At 38.7% G+C, this 16,741-nt stretch overlaps 1 protein-coding gene across 4 annotated transcripts in view; it reads right to left on the bottom strand.

Annotated features, from left to right (window-relative positions):
- Positions 1 to 16,741, bottom strand: part of SIPA1L2 (signal induced proliferation associated 1 like 2) — a 364,597-nt gene that overhangs the window by 231,417 nt on the left and 116,439 nt on the right. For all 4 annotated transcript variants that reach the window (XM_075203505.1, XM_075203506.1, XM_075203503.1 and 1 more), the window contains 2 exons: positions 11,690 to 11,823; positions 4,091 to 4,279 (listed from right to left, as the gene is read on the bottom strand). In XM_075203505.1, the coding sequence (XP_075059606.1) occupies positions 4,091 to 4,279; positions 11,690 to 11,823 (323 nt within the window). The remainder of the gene's footprint in view (positions 1 to 4,090; positions 4,280 to 11,689; positions 11,824 to 16,741) is intronic.

A 16,741-nucleotide genomic window follows, 5' to 3' on the forward strand; every position in this document is an offset into this window, starting at 1 on the left:
AACTTGTAGAACAAGCGGGTGAGGTCTTCGCCTTTAGCAGACGCCTTTTCCGTAGAGACTGGTATGCTCACAGGTACTCGGATGCCCCCAGGACTTATGCTCAAAGTAGTACAGGTTTATACTCACACAGCGGCGCACAAGTGCAGGAGGTAATGCACAGAATAGAACAAGCCAGAGATCTATGGACTGGACAGAGCACCGGTGGAGATGTCAGAAACCAGCAGGGACAGGGTCACAAGCACAGGTTCAGCGTCCGGGTTCAGGCAGAAGATCAGGGTCACAGGCAATGGTTCAGAATAAAGGAACAGGCAGAGGTCATACACGAGAAAGCAATCCAAGGGTTAAACACCAACACAGCACAGAAGCAGGCAGCAATACTGAAAATAGAATGCTATAACCGGCAGAGAGGCTCAGACCTCACTGCCTTAAATAGTATTAAGAGCCAATCAGGACAGCGAAGGACAGGGCTGACAATCAGCCTCAGGAACTGGCAGAGGTAATAACATAAACCAGGAACATGTATAAATATATAAATTAACCAGTTTAAATCATACGAGAGCTCCCCCTGGAGTTGGAGGATGTCCCTACACCATCATACTCTATGCCACAAAGATAATCCCAAAGAATAATAACAGAGCATAGTAACTACTGCACGCGCCCAGCTGCTAGATCACGCCGGAATGCAGCATACCGCCGTGGCTCGTGACAGCTATGATGCTGCCCAACTGCACTAGAGACTGCCAAGAACCATGCTACCCCTTCTGTGTCCCTCTGTGAAATGGCGCTGGATCACCGTGGAGGGCAGTACTTATAGAATCCAAAACTTGCGAGATCTGACGATGTAACAATGACGTTCTGCCTCGTTTTCAATTCCTAGGGCGCGCAAAAGTACTGAGACGGCTCGGCTCGCTAGTCGGATCGGAGTATCTAGTTCATACACTGTCTTAGAAGGAGAAATACAGAAAGGAAGGAGAGAAGTTCCAGAAGTAGTGTTCAAAATTGTTCAAACTAGACATACACACAACCCAGCCTCTGCATCTAAAAAAGCAGTAAAATATAAAAATGAAAAAGTGCAATAAATGGTAGGCGGAGGTGGTCAGTGCCTGATTGTGTGTCCAGGGATGCCTATAAGAATTATGGCCTCCTTGACAATTTTTGATCCCAGGCCCACCTTTCCTTGAGAGATGCATTTGAAAAATGTTATATCTCAACATATAATTGATAAAATGAAATAATTTTATTACATTGTGGGTAATGCAAACAACTGTTCGGTTACAACGTAGATCCTTTGATCAAAAATGTCTTCATAATGCGAGTACTTACATTATATCCATGGGCCCACTGAAGTGTTCCCCCCCCCCGGTTGCCGACCCCATGTATGTCATTGTCATTCTCTGCATAATTCACTGTGATTGTGAGTCAATGTGTGTCATTGTCAGAGTAAGTCTTATTGTCAGTCTGTGTTCATGTGAGTCTTTCTGGCAATGTATGTCAGTATTGATATTGTGTTAAAAAACATAATTTTTACTAATCATTTTGTATTATAAGGAATAACATACCCCTAGTTTAAATTTTTGTGGTTTTAAGAAGGTCCTGAGGAGCTTATGCAAGTCATGCAACATGCTTGTAATTTTTCTTATTATAACTCACAGTATTACAAATCACATACAGGGCCGGATTAACCCGAGGTCTAACTGGGCTACAGCCCAGGGGCCTCGGGCATCCAGGGGGCCCTTCAAAGTCCTCAGCAGCATTATTGAATTGCCCCTTAGCCCAGGGGCCTCCATTCCCTTAATGTGGCCCTGATCACCTATAACAAGAAAAGTTATAATGCATTTATTGACATCATACACTGCCTTTAGCCACACTTATTATACAATAAAATTAAGGGTTGGTCTTTCTAAGTATATGTCTGTTCATTTGTTACAATGGACATTAAAAATCCTAAAATACTTCATGGACATAGTCCCAGAGACTCATGAGACTTCTGGCCCATTGGATTGTATGCTAGGGAAATGGCCATCCTTTTTATTGGTTTTAAGGTGACTCATTTAGTTTCTAATAGCAAAAGAAAATAATTGAGAAATAAAATATATTCTTCTCAAATGTTCATCTGTTTACATCATGTCTGCAATATGCACTACAGTTTTCACAATTTCTCATCAGTTGTGAATTGTATATACTTTCCATATTTCCTTCTTCTAATCGAGCTGAAATAACTTAGAACTTTAAATCTGGAGGATCTGTACTGTTATCTTTTATGGTTTTGACTGGGTTATCATAAAACATGTGATTGTTGATATATCGTTGATGTCATGTTTGAGTCATTGGTCAGTGATTTAATATTGCTTGAAATATTATATATGATGTCATCAGTGACATCATTAATTATGTAATTGCTTTTATGAGTGTTATCTTTATATTGAGTGCAAACTTATCTGGAAAATTTCCAGTTTTTTCTTTAACTTTTGATAGAACCTTAACCATGCTTTTAACTTTTATTTAATGACTATAACATATAAGTGGATATAATCACTCAATGATATACTTTACAAGAAGTCACCATAGCTAGAATCAAAAATGTAATTCAATAATCACAATGTAAAGTGTATAGAGGTAAACATGTATATGTATCAGTGGCCATACTGTTAAAGCCCATTACACACTTTACAAAGACCCTCGTTAATCAACTGTCAGGCCTATGGTAACTGGAAGGGTTTCATTGTTACAAAGTCTGGGCATAGTTGTAGACCTTTTTCTTCAAATGTTACTGAAAAATCTGGACACTTATCTATTAGACACCAGTGTTTTATGTTTTTTTAAATAAGTTTAAAACTAAATAGTCATGTAAATATAAATATGTAATGTAATATTTGTAGGAGGGGTACATATGGCAGCACTGCGGTGCGGTGGTTAGCACTGCTGACTCACAGCACTAGGAACATGGGTTCAATTCCAAACACGTTTATATGTTCTCCCTTTGTTTGCGTTTGTTTTTCCTCTCAGTGTTCTGAATTCCTCCTGTAGTTCAAAAACCGAATGGTAGGTTAATTGGCTGCTGAACAAATGGTCCCTAGCACATGTATAGTAGATCATTTAGAATATAAACTCTAATGAGACACGGACTGATGTGGATGACTGAAAAATATTCTCTGTAAACCATTGTGCAAAATGATAATGCTATATAAAAAGCAATAATAACGTATGGACAAGAAAATGTTAGTGTTAACTCTATACTGTTAAATAGGAGCAGGTTAGCAACATCCATATGGTTGTTTTTTTTCATACTTGTGGATTACAAGAAAGAAGAAGATCCCCTTGGGTTTAAGTTGAATAAGTCTTTAAATAAAGGATTTTGGATTTTTTTACGGCAGTGGGCAATGGAAACCAAGACATGCTGGCATTTGTAGTTCTACAAGTGTCAGTATGCCCTGTCACCTAGCTGTATTCTGGCACTTGTAGCATACCCAAGCAATTTATGGCTACCAGGGCTTGTTGGTCCCCATAGTGCTACATAAAAAAATGCACATTTTTCACTTTACACTTAATATATTACCCCACAACCCACCACAAACAGGTGATGGGAAGAGATCCAATGATTTCAGCAGGGGGCTGTTTTTGTCCTAGGGAGGAGAGCTGCAGGTTCCCCATCAGCACAGATCTTGTGCAGGGGGTCCAGTGTTAGAAGTCACAAGTTTAATATGCAGCTGAGTCTGCACATGTACACAAACATGTGTATTGCTAACTCTACATGAGCCTGTACATGAGGCCCTTTAATTTACTTTATACATCTGTTGACCAACATGAATTTATAGTAACATTTCATTGTGAAAATATAAAAACATTAAGAAGACCCATAAGGAGACAAAATAAGTTGTTTCAGAACTGTAGAAAATTGGTAGTGTTAGCAGTAACATATAAAATTACTTGTATTCTTATTTGTTTATTCAACTGCAAATGTTTCACTTGTTCATAAGAGATTGATATGACATTTTACATTTTATTATGGTTTATAAATCTATTAAAGATAAAATAGAGAAGATGAGATCACTGTAATATTTATGCAAAAAGAAAGTATTTTGTTACATACCCCTTGTTCATCTAGCTTAAGCAACTGTTCTTGGACCTTGGGTGAACTTATAGCTTGACGAAGACACTGAACATTAAGATCTGGTACCACATACTCCAGGACTTCTTTGTGAGGAAGGCCACGTGCTGAACCATGTCTTGCTGTTGATGGTACAGCATCTTCTAAAACTGCCCCTCTCAGGGTTGTAAGCTGCAAAAAATGTTAACACAACTGTAATACATTGTACAGTAAAGACAACATAAACTAAGGTATTGTCAACACAATAAAAAACATTTTTCAAAAGCTGGACCGAAACCAATACATTTCTGATATTTTATTGTATATCTACATTATACAAAAGTGGCCTGGTTACTTTCCGAGGCTGCACTCTAATTAAAACATAAAATAGTTATTACAATATATGATGCGTTTGTGCGTACTTGTACATTGCTTGCACAGTAATAATGGACCAGTTTGGCATGTGACCGTAAACCATTTAGGTTGGTGAAGATCTGAGATTTATTAGTTACCGTGTGATAAAGCAAGTGATATTTGGCAATCAGACTGATATTGTCACTTTTGAGGTCCTAAAATGAACCCAATGTCTATAAATGGACTCACTATAAGGAATGTTGGTATATACAGTCAAAAGATGACCGCTATCAGTACACAGAGGTCCGAGTGAAGCCACTGATCTAGTCTCTCTATACTAGGGTTGGCAGCATCACCCCGTGGATGGTGTTTACCCTGTGTACAGATCAAAGAGGAGCAGTTCAGATTACTGTCATTTTTTCTTAAACTGGTTGCACAGAATTGTATTGGTATGGCGTAAGTATAAGGGTGTTACTGTAGGAGAGTAAAACTCCTTAATTTCAGTGAAGTTAGTATGTGTCTTATATCTGCAGCATGGTTTATGTTGTATTATTGTATGGGGCTTTAGCATAGTGTGATTGGGGCACCCATGGTTAGTGCAATTAGGTGCCCTAGTGCAACTAGCTATGTGGAGCAGTGAAGCAATGGAATTTAGTTTTGCAGAACGAGATTACTGAAATCAGATAAAGGTGTGGTAGGGAACATTTTTACAGGCAGTTCTTGCTGTATGGAAGGGAGCACAGCCATTTCCACTCCACAAAAGTATTGAGTCTGATCCTATACATTTTGGTGGCGGTTTGTACTTTCCATTTGCATTTTGGTGAATAAACACATTGCTAGCTACCCTTTGCGCTTTTTAAAATAAAGCTTCAAAAACATGTGTCTCATGAAATAAATGCAGTCCTGAGGGTAAATGTATTAAACTGAGAATTTTGCAAAATCGACGATATTCGGCGACATTGCAGAGAAAATTTAAAACGGCAATGTTTTAAAAGGCAAAACTTGCAAAATCTGCAGTTTAATACATTTACCCCCTGGTGTCACCTGAAGTGAGGCTGAACCAAGCCCTCCCCCCAGACACACATTCATTTTGGTAAAAACACTGAACCATTTAATTTGATTAAAGTAGTGTTTCTAAAATAGCAGAAAGCTAAAGTTTAATATGATGAGTTTTTTTCTACTTCCCCGCAAACCTAGTTTGCAGAAGCATTTTTCTCAAGTGGAGAAAAGGTGTGCACCTTAAAGTGCACTAGATTTACCTTCTAGGCGCACCATTGTTTTGTAGTGTGCATCCAAAATTCTATATAAATGAGGTCCATAATGTAGATGTAGCATAGTGTGTGAGCATTGTGCGGAGTCATAGTTTAGTGTAGGTTGTAGCATAATGTGGGTGTCAGCATTTTGTTGGATAACAGCCAAGTATAGGATACTTTTGATGTATACGACCCACTAGTCCAACTTTTGGATGGAATATCCAGATTCTTTAATTGTGGTGACCTTTGAGAAGAGGGCATGGAATCATTGAAATAAGGGTATTATTGGGTCCGCCCTATAAGGAGAGGTTTGAGATTATCAGGACAAGTTTTGGGCAGATATGGATCAGGCTTATTTTGTAGGTAGTGGCAGAGTGGGTGTCTGGTTGGGATGGCAGTGTATTGTAGATTGTACTAAAGTTTTATTATTGCCTGGGGTGCAAGCACACACTTAGAGGAGGTTTCCAGTTGCCCAGAAACCCTCCATCTGGCTTGGGACCAGCCACTTGACTGCATGTGGCCGCAGATCTTACAGATCCATTTCTCCCCTCCCTTCTCCTATGTGTGTGCCCGCCTTCCCCTGCATGTTGGCTGTCCCATGTTTGCAGGCAGCAAGAGAGGCAAACAGATGTGTCTATCTCTGAAATGTACAGCACATGGAATAAGGTACTTGTGGTGTGGGGGAAGAGCTCTTAATGTAATGAGGGTGGGAGCATGAGCTGTTAATTTAATGGTGAGGGTGGGGAATAATCCTTTAACAGTACATAGGAGATATTCATTTATTTGTGGGAGCTATTTAACTTAATGTGTGGTCATGGTGGTGCCTATTAATTTATGGTGTGATGATAGGACTATTAATTTAATGTGGGTCAGAGTTTGGGGACAATATTATTTATTAAATGGGAATGTTTATTAATTAATGTTGGAGAAAACCACCTTTAGAAATCGTGCATTTGCTACTTGGGTGTAGCGTAGTACAGGCTATAGCATAGTGTGAGCAGATGAGTACGTCACCTCTGGTGGCATAATGAGGGGGCACATGGAGTGGAGCAAATGAACAGCTAACAAATATTTTATGTTTATTTTACTTCTGAATATGGGTTATGGACTTAAAGACAATTACCAGGGCACAGCCTGCCACTGCATGTGAACGGACTTAGTAAGCTAGAGCTCCAATACTTGTTTCAGCTATCCTAACTTGTCTTTCACTGCCATCAATTGTCCTATTTTATTTCAGATTAACCTGGAATTGCCTAAGAAAAGGTTAATAGCTATTGGCTAGATATTATTTCCCCACCTTCCCTAACTAAAACAAATATCAGGGTTTATGGTACTGAAACAATTTAGCAGCTCAGACAAAAAAAGGTTGTGATTTGGAAAAAGCATTGTCTGCTATCAGCCAGATAAAAAATATAAACCAGGTACCTAGATAAAAGGAAATTGAGTTGGCAGGGAAACAGAACAGAACAGAATATATAACAAGTTCATCCTCTACTACTAATTGAAGACACTTAGTAAGCTATTTTTCTGCAGGCGATCCTTTCTTTAATATGGCAAGGGTGCAGTAGACCCAACCACCTATTGCAAAATTAAGTAATAGTGTGGGAGATGAAGTGACCAACCTCATAGCATTAATGGATGTAATCCACATGACATTTTTTTTTTCTAACCAATACACTGCCTGTGCCTAATATACAGTAAAAACCTGTGGCAAAACCTAGAAGGGATTATGTTCCTATTACTGGCGAAGGAAGATGTAGACTTACTTGATGCCCCCCTCAAGTTAGAAGAAATGCTGGAAGCAGTTAAGTCCTTTCTGGGAAAGAAGGATCCGGGCACAGATAGCCTGCCAATGGAAATATATAAGCTTTATCAGGAGGACTACCCGCAGCCAATATTAGAAACTCTCAATTCGTTCTATGAGAAAACTTTTCTGATGCTTTCTATGTGTAAGGCAATAACTATAGTTCCTATACATGGCAAAGATCCATCGTCTTGTGAATTATACTCATTTATATCACTTTTGAACTAATACTTCCTAAAGTCCGAGACACTAGTTTGTCTCCAGTGAACATTAATAATAGTAATAACACCATAATCAAACCAGCTTCATGACTTGAAGCCACTTCAATTAATATCAGACACCTCCTTGTAAACTTGCAAGTAGGCCATGAGTATACAGATATAAGTGTGGTTAGGGCAATACACCCTGCTAATATTTTGACACTAGACAAAGGGGGGTACCAATGGGCAAACTTGGGTTTGGCCATAACTTCATGAAGTTGGGATGATCACTTTATTCTCACACTGTGGTCAGAATCACAATAAGTGGGTGCCTTCTATCTGAGTTCCTTTAAAGTTATTGTACTAGACAGGGTGCCCACTCCCCTTAACTTGTTTGTCCTTGCCATCAAGCTATCAGACATTTCCTGAGAGCTGTGGGCGAGGTTAAATAATTGGTATGTGGTCCGTGCTATACATTAGGTCAATTTTGTGGTCTGACAATAAACCCCTTTGTATACTATTTGGTCTTCAAGCTGCAGCAACTGAAAGGCTGATTCCCAGGTGGAAATGCATATAGTAGGAACCTTTGAAGGAGCAGGTGGAGCACATACAGATGCATCCCACCTTATCATTTATATGATAGTTACAATATTAGATAAAGGGTGGTAGATAATGGGAAAGGGAGAATAATCCGTCTTTTCCAAATATAGGGAATCTTTACATTGCAAGAAGATAGGTAAATTGCAAGGGTTTGGTCAACGGAAACAATTTGGAATTTACATAATACAACAAGTGTTTAAAGATGCCACTCTGAAGTTATTTCAATAATTAAAAGCTGAATTTAACCAGCATAGAAAACATTATTAGAAATATATCCAATTTAGAGACACAGTCAGAAGTGAAAAATTATTTACATCTTATACAGTTACTGAATACCCCATATTAACTGAATTGTTAAAAAACGTATGTAGGTTTGGACTTATACCTACTCTATGTAGAACTATATTGTATGAAATAAGGGGGAAAACTGTTCTACCATCAGGTTACAGATGGTATATAGGTGAAATATTGCCTGGCATCCTGAAGAACAGCGGGTTAATATAGTGAAAAACACCCACAAGGGTGGTTGTAATAGTTTTACCTAATAGTTTTTAATAATATTACTAAAGGCAGCACATAAAATAACAGAAATATACATAAATCCTTTATTTCATTACAGTAAGCTTTCTTAAAGCAAAAATATTTTGAAATGCAGCTATCTGCTCCAAATGTAACTCTTATGAAAGTACTTTTTATATAGAATATGGAAATGTAATATATTACAGTAATTTCGGCAAGCAGCCATGCATAAGATTAATGTCATATACTACATCAGAGATTACCTTAATCCCAAAGCAAATATCCTGGGCTGGATTACTGAGCTGCCATGTGCAAAAGATATTTTTTATTGTGAAATTGTGCGGCAAATAAGTGAATGAATGCAGATTCGACCACTGTTCGGGAATGGATTACAGCCGTTTCTGAGATCAGTAGACTCAATATAAACACAAGAGGAGAAATGCATATGGTTAGAAGGAATAGAGTGTATTAAATCAGAAGAAGGGGCAGTTGGCATTGGGGAACAGGAGAATGCTCAGAGTAGGGGTGACATTAACGCCATTGCTGGTACTGTATAGGAAAAGGTGGGGGGCAGTGGAGTTGGTCACTATAGGATGACTGGGGCTGTGTGTTGGCAGGATGAACCCAGCAAGAAATGACTATGGACTGAAGGAGTAATAGGGTAGGCTGTGCTGGAATGTGGGTAGCTTTTGCAGAGACTCCCTAATAGAGATGTTACTGTGTTAAATGATAGGAGTGTTCTGGTGTGGGCAGACTGCAAAGCCAAATTTGAGAGCATATAGAGGAGCTGCACTCTTATTGGTGACTGGTGATTGTATTACATCATATAATTCCCTCCCTGAGATGCAGTACAGTATATCAGATAATTAAATATGTATCAATATACATTTTGTTATGACATTATAAAATCACATAAATTATATCCTGAATGATTTCTCTGTTCATCACATACAACATTTCCAGTATTACACCCCTGATCACTAATATCATACATCCAAATGATTAAATCAACTAAGTGATGCCATCAGTAACATCACTAATGATGTGATAGGCATGCAATTGTAAATTAAATTATGTCAAGAAATCACTGAGATGGGGACTATTAAGTTTGCTTTCAACGTTAACATCCCAAACCCTGGAGTTTTTAGTTTTGGAACTGCTACTGTGTTTTTAACAAAGGTTTTATAATCAATTACCTACTTTTTCCTCAAATAAAAATATAGTTTGGGGGACTATTTCAGCTCAAGGTACTGCTTCAGATGTATTTAATGGAAGAACCACAAAATATTTAAGCCTACCCATTCCACAATGCCACCTCCAGGGTTTGTATAACTGCCCCCCACTCTACCCTAGAGGTGGCCAAGACGGTTCTCCATTATTACTAGGCTAAGTAGGTCACAAAAATGTATGCTTTTTTTTAATTAAATAAATAGCTGAAATTCACATTGGTGTGTCATATATTTCATGATTCCAGCTTTATTTATCACAATATTTTAGTACAGGAATTAGTAATAAGACAGTTATATAAGCAGCTGTGTCACAATATAAAACGAGATTTGTCTACAGGAAAAAAGCAATAGATATTCAAAAAACCCAGAAAAAATACAATACAAAGAAAGAGGGACAGAGCGTATAAATGGAACAAACAAACAATAAAGACACAGAGGGGCTAAACTGAAATGAATACTGAGAGAATGATGCTGAGGTGCAGCAAAGAAGGGAATAAAACTACAAGAAAAGCCCAGGGACCATACATATTAGTAACACAGTGATCATAAATTCACAATCATGAGAAGGAGCTAATTAAACTGCACCAAGCAGGGTTGTCCTTCGCAAATTGCACCCCCACACACACACATCCCACTGGTGACAGCGTGTCTATTGCATTAACCATTGATTAACATACCAAAAACTCATCCTGAAAGGAAGTGAAATAAAGTGCATCAAACAGGTAGTAAAATATGTAATGTAGAACATGAATGTTACAGATGCAGTATCAGTGTAACTTAATGTAAAAAAGGTGAACAGGACAGAGAATATAGTAGAAAAGGATAGGATATCAAACATGACGTTTCTTTCAAACAAATAGACTGGGTAAGTAGATACAAACGGATGACAACTAAAGGATGCTTTAGGTGCGTTTCTGTGATGCGTTTTTATGAGCTTATCATGTGTGCACTTTTACTGACACAATCTATTGTACTGGCAGCTTGCAGGAGAAACAGGGCAAGCATAACATTTTAGAATGCAATGGTACACAGCATAATTGACTCTTATTTGTCCTATTTTTGATGCACTTTTAATAAGTTTATGCATAAGTGTGAACCAGGGGCATGGACAATAAATCAGTTAAAGCTCAGATCAGCAGCAGCAAAAAAGAGATTGCACATTGTAAAATGGTGCAATAAAAATTATGCTGGCAGAAAGCTTATCAATATTTTTATATTTTAACAGTGTTTTTTCTTTTATCTTTTGTTATCCAGTGGTTAAGACACATTAATAGATAATATTTATTGTTGTATAAAATTAACAACTTAATTAATAAACTGAGATAATTATTAACTATAACAAATTAACTAATTGTATTATTATATATTATATTTAAGCACTTTGTACTTGATACCAAACCCCCTGCACACCCTAATAAAGGACAGTCTAGGCAAGACCAATATAATATTACACTTTAAAAAGTGTCAGTAGTTGAAAGTTCAAGGCCTTTATGAAACTATTTAATAAATATACACAGTTTTATTTAAACTAAGCTACAATTTAAAATAATGCATCACATCATTTATCTACCCCTTCAGCATTTATTCCACTGCAGATTGTAATAACTTGAAAAGAACGAACATGCACAAAGGAGAATAATTACCTCACTTGTTCGGAAAGCAATGCGATAGCTGAATAGAGAAATATCTTTTTCTTTGATATCTTCCACCTTCTCCCTGCGAATGCTTACTGCTATAGGTCCCAAATTGTCATCAATTCCAAAGTAATTCTGATGCTCTAGGAAAAAAGTTTTATATAACAATTATTCTAATAAGCTTGCCTAAATAAGTATAGTAAAAAATAACCATAAACACATATCTCCCAACTGTACTGCTTTAGAAACAACAGTCTCATTGTGCAATATATGGCATAGCACAAAAGTGGGTGCATCTCATAAAAAAGTCCTGTTTGTGTTTTCTAGGTGTAAGTAACAATAGGTAGATATAGATTGTATGTGGGAAACAAAGATAAATTCTGAGTCATGGATTACACCTAGGTAGCATGCTTGTGGGGTAGGATTTATTGTCATGTTGTAAACAGAGATAGAAATGTCAGGTAGGTAAATTATTTTGGCTGGTGGGAATATTATTAGCTCTGTTTTTATAGTGAAAGGAAATCCAAGATGAAATGGCAGAAAGACAGTCAGTAACATCGGCTAAAACAGATGGTGGGAGATCCAGAGAAAATAGATAGAATTGGGTGTAGAAAGAGAAGAGAAAAGGACCTAGGACTGAGCCTTGTGGTACTCCAACTGATAAAGAAAGCTGAGAAGAGGTGGAACCAGAAAAACTAACACTGAATGCGCAATTAGATAAGTAGGATGAGAAACAGGATAAGACAATGTCCTGGAGAGCTAGGGGTTGTGAGAACAGTGGCCAACAGTGTTGAAATCAGCAGAGAGATCCAAGAGAATTAAAAGCAAATAATGCCCTTTAGATGTAGAAGTGATCAAATCATTGGCAAGCTTTGTCAGTGCAGACTCAGTGGAGTGTTGTAAACAAAAGCCTGACTGTAGAGTGTCCAATAGGTTTTGTGAGGAATTGAAAGCAAGTGAGTGTAGGCAATTCTCTCAAGAAGCTTGAAGGGGAATGGGAGCTGAGAGATGGATTGTTAATGTGTGAGAGAGCTAGGGCCAGAATTTATTTTTTTAAAATAGGAAAAATCACTGTGTGCTTAATTAATGATAGAAATATACCAGTAGAGAAAGAGAGATTACAGATTTTAGTAAGGGTTGGAATGAGCACAGGAGACGAGGGTCTACTGATTTGTGAAGGTATAGGACCAAGAGGACAGGGAGTAGAGTAGGCAAATAAAAAGAGAGTTCATTTGTGGAATCACATGAAGAGAGGGTGCCAGAGGGTGTTGGGAAGTAATCAAGCTGGCTGTTTGTCAAGGAAAAAGAAACCATTTCAAGTCGGATATTATCAATCTTGTCCTTGAAATAGAAAGCAAGACTTTGGGCACTGATAGTCGCTGTAGGGTTTGGGGTGGGACAGTTGAGAAGAGATTTAAATGTGTAACAAATGTATTTGGGGTTGAGCAGAGATGAGAGATTGTAAAAAATGTTTGCTTAGCAGTGTCCAGTGCATAACGGTAGGAGTGGTAGATAGCAGTATATTTGGGAAATTCAGTGTCACGTTCACGAAGGTCTGGAAAATAGGAGGTGACAAGCAGCACTGAGATGAGAACAAAAGACAACAAAACAGAGTGACACACATAAGCAGGATTAGAATGACAGAGGAGCCTGGAGAGCATTGCCAATAGAAAATGTATATGACGCACAGTCTGAGGACCGTTATACTGGAGACTCAGGAGCAGAGAGCAATGGTCTGCAAAGCATTATCATGTTAGACAATGGAGTAGACACACATGGTGTGATAGTCTGTGGACCAGTATGCTGGAGACTCAGGAGGCAGGGATGCAAACAGGACCCTTGTACAGGACGTCTGGATGAGAGATGAGACCTGAAGATCTGGCAACATACAAGGGCAAGAGGTGTGTTATACAGGAGAAGCAGCCAGCCGATTGGCTGGAAAAAATGAATGTGGAAAAATGCCAGTTTGAGCATGCGCAGTCCACCCGGCAAGATGGAGCCCTGTCAACAGAGTCGCAGCATCGTTACCGGAGGAGAACAGCCGCCGGGGAAAAGGTAAGTGACAGCGAGGAGCCCATCGATCAGCGAGTCTGACAGAAAGTTTCTGAAGATGTTGTCCTTGTTTAGTGTGACATGGCTTTCACTGAAGTTGACATGGAGCATAAAGAGCAGCTGTTGCTAAAGTTTGAGAAAAATTTTGTGCTGTCATATCAGGAGAAGAGAATGTAGAAATTGGTGAGAGAAGGTGTTGGAGATAAGTGGAAAACTCTGAACTTTAATATTGATAGAATTAAGATTTCTGTGTGTATCAGTAGGCTTGGTAGAGGTAGAGAGCTGAGAGGTTAAAGTCCTGGTGGAGAGCTTGTAGTTGATAAGGTGATGATCCAAGAGGGGGAAAAGAGTGTTAAGTAACTCAGAAGCTGAGCATAGTCAAGAGAAAACAAGATCAACGCAGTGGCTATACCAATGTGTAGAGGAGTCAGTCCACTGGTAGAAACTGAGGGAGGAAGCTAGATAGAGTAGTTTGGAAGCACAAGTAGAATGTGGTTTATCGATGGGGATTTTAGCATCACCCATCATGTTGGTGGGGATGACAGAAGATAAGAAATGGGGGACCCAGGGAGCCAGGCAGAGAAATCTTTAAGAAATTGTTGGTGTGGTCCAGGGTGTGATAGATCACAGCAATACACATAGAGAATGTGTTTGAAATCCAAACAGCATGTACTTTATTGTTTTATCATACAAACATAAAAAATCAATAACAATCCACGCAGGGGCAACTTCTATGTGTCATGTCAAATTTCTGCTATGCACAGGTCAAAAACAGTACATATAAAAAAAGAAAAAGAAGGGGCGCAGTTTCCAACAATATTATTTATTATTCCATTGGAATGAAATATATAAAACAAATAAAATATGAGTTAATACTCTATAGATCCAACTGCACTTCAGGCGCAGTGGAAAAACTCTTAATAACAAATGTTACACACTAATTGGCATTCTCATTCTCAGAAGTTAGATTAACTAGCAATTGAGTGCATCCGGAGATAGAATTAGTAGATGTAGATATCCGCTGCAGTAAGTAAGACACTGGGAATCTTATACCATAGAAAAATAACAGTCAGTCTTTTGTGTAGGCATAAAGAAATTCCCTTAAACTTTTTCAGATATTCAGCAGCCCAATCGGCATGTAAGTATACGCTGAAACAATATTAGAACAAGTGGATATCTTCTATAATGAAGCGGAAGTATGCAGTCTAATAATCAAAGGAAAAGACGCTGTCCTGGTCTTACTATGTAGTTGACGGCCAAGTGTAAATGAAATAAACGTACAGTCCAACTGCATCAGCAGTAATAGATGATTTTTGTTGAACAATCATACACTCTTCATGGCCCGTATAGACATCTGCACGGAGGCAATAGAAATATAGATCCGCTTTATCCACTTAGTCCACTTACTTGAATTGCAGCTTGATACCCCGGGGTATAGATAGAGAATGCCAGACTTAATGTGTTCGTAGAGTCAGATAGAGATATCCTGACGCGTTTCTCCGTATCAGTCACGGTTTCATCAGAGGAGTATTGCTAATGGTTTTCCAGATGCCATTTAAAGCCGGCCCGAGTGTCACATGACACCATCCGGCCAATCAAGAAATAATGATTCCAATCGTTAATAAGCTTCCAAGCTGTGTGTAGCTGAAGCTAAATAGATGCATACAAAACAGCTGCTCAAATTAAGCTACAAAGCAGCAATCACAGATGGCCCAAATGTAATAAACATCCCATGTGGGCCTACAAAATGATAATAATCAATGTATGCATACTGCATTAACAGCTATATACACTTAAACATAATAATTAATAATAAATAAATAAATAAAAGTCTTGAGCCACAAAATCACATCTTAGTCCCAACAATGTATTGTTGTGGGACAATCTAAAAAATTATATAATTCCAAATGGGGTGCCCTCAGTCTAGAAGTTGCAGATGGTCTCCCATCCAGGTGGCGACCCTACTTGGATTTGCTTAGCTTTTAAACCATCTAAGTAGCACTAACGATGGACCAAGTGGGCCACTGATAAAATATTTGCAAAGAAACACAGTATTGAATATATGCATGAAAAAGTCAAAAATAAAATCATGCATATATAAGGAATATAAAAAAAACAGTACATATAGTTCCATATTTTACTACGTAGTGCCCACAGAGCAAATTTCTATCAGTGGGATTAGCAGGGCCAGAGCCACCATTAGGCAATTTTAAGCAGCACCAGGCTCTGAGGGTCGGCAAGGTGGTTGGGTACCCACACTAACAATGTCTCTGAAACAGACATTGTTAGTTAGGCTTTGCAATCACCCACCCGTTATTTCCCCCATGCCACCGGCTGTCCCTAGGTGTAATGTCCTCTCCGCATCCCTCCAGCACAGAGTTCCTGTGATGTTATGGAAGGAAGAAAACAAGAAGCAAGAAAGAAGAAGTGGTCATGTGGACAAGGCAATTACGTTAAAGTGCAGAGAGAGAGAGCTGGAGCAAATGGGGCAGAGTAGGTTACAGAAAAAACGAGAGCGTGGACTGGAAAAAATGGGGGGGGGGGGGGCTGGAGAGAATGGGGGGTGGGGCACAGAAAATGTGGAGAGAGGGGGGTGGGAGAAAATGGGGGTAGAGGGGTTACAGGAACTGGTGGGGAGTGGAGCATGTGTGACCAAACCTGGTTGGCAGTGAGACATGTGTGAAAAAAGCTGGCTAGGGCAGGGGTGCATATGAAAGAAAAGTTAGTGGGCAGGTGGGCATGTACGACAGAGCCGATGGATATCGTTGGCATGTGTAAGAATATCTGGTGAGCAGGGTAAATGCGTGAGAAAAGCTGGTGGGCAGGAGGGAACATTTCAGTATGAAACAGGTGAGTGAAGTCAAGTGTTTTTTGCTTTGTTCTGAAATGTACCATTTGAAGACTCTCCACTAGAAATCCTGCAGAGACAGGTTGTAGTAGATGTAGCTTATTTCTTCTATTAGATGTTGTTCAACTGTGTTGTTTTGCTGTGCATTTCCTATCACTTTG

The sequence above is a fragment of the Mixophyes fleayi genome, chromosome 3 (assembly GCF_038048845.1).
Source record: "Mixophyes fleayi isolate aMixFle1 chromosome 3, aMixFle1.hap1, whole genome shotgun sequence".
Classification (NCBI taxonomy): Eukaryota; Metazoa; Chordata; class Amphibia; order Anura; family Limnodynastidae; genus Mixophyes; species Mixophyes fleayi.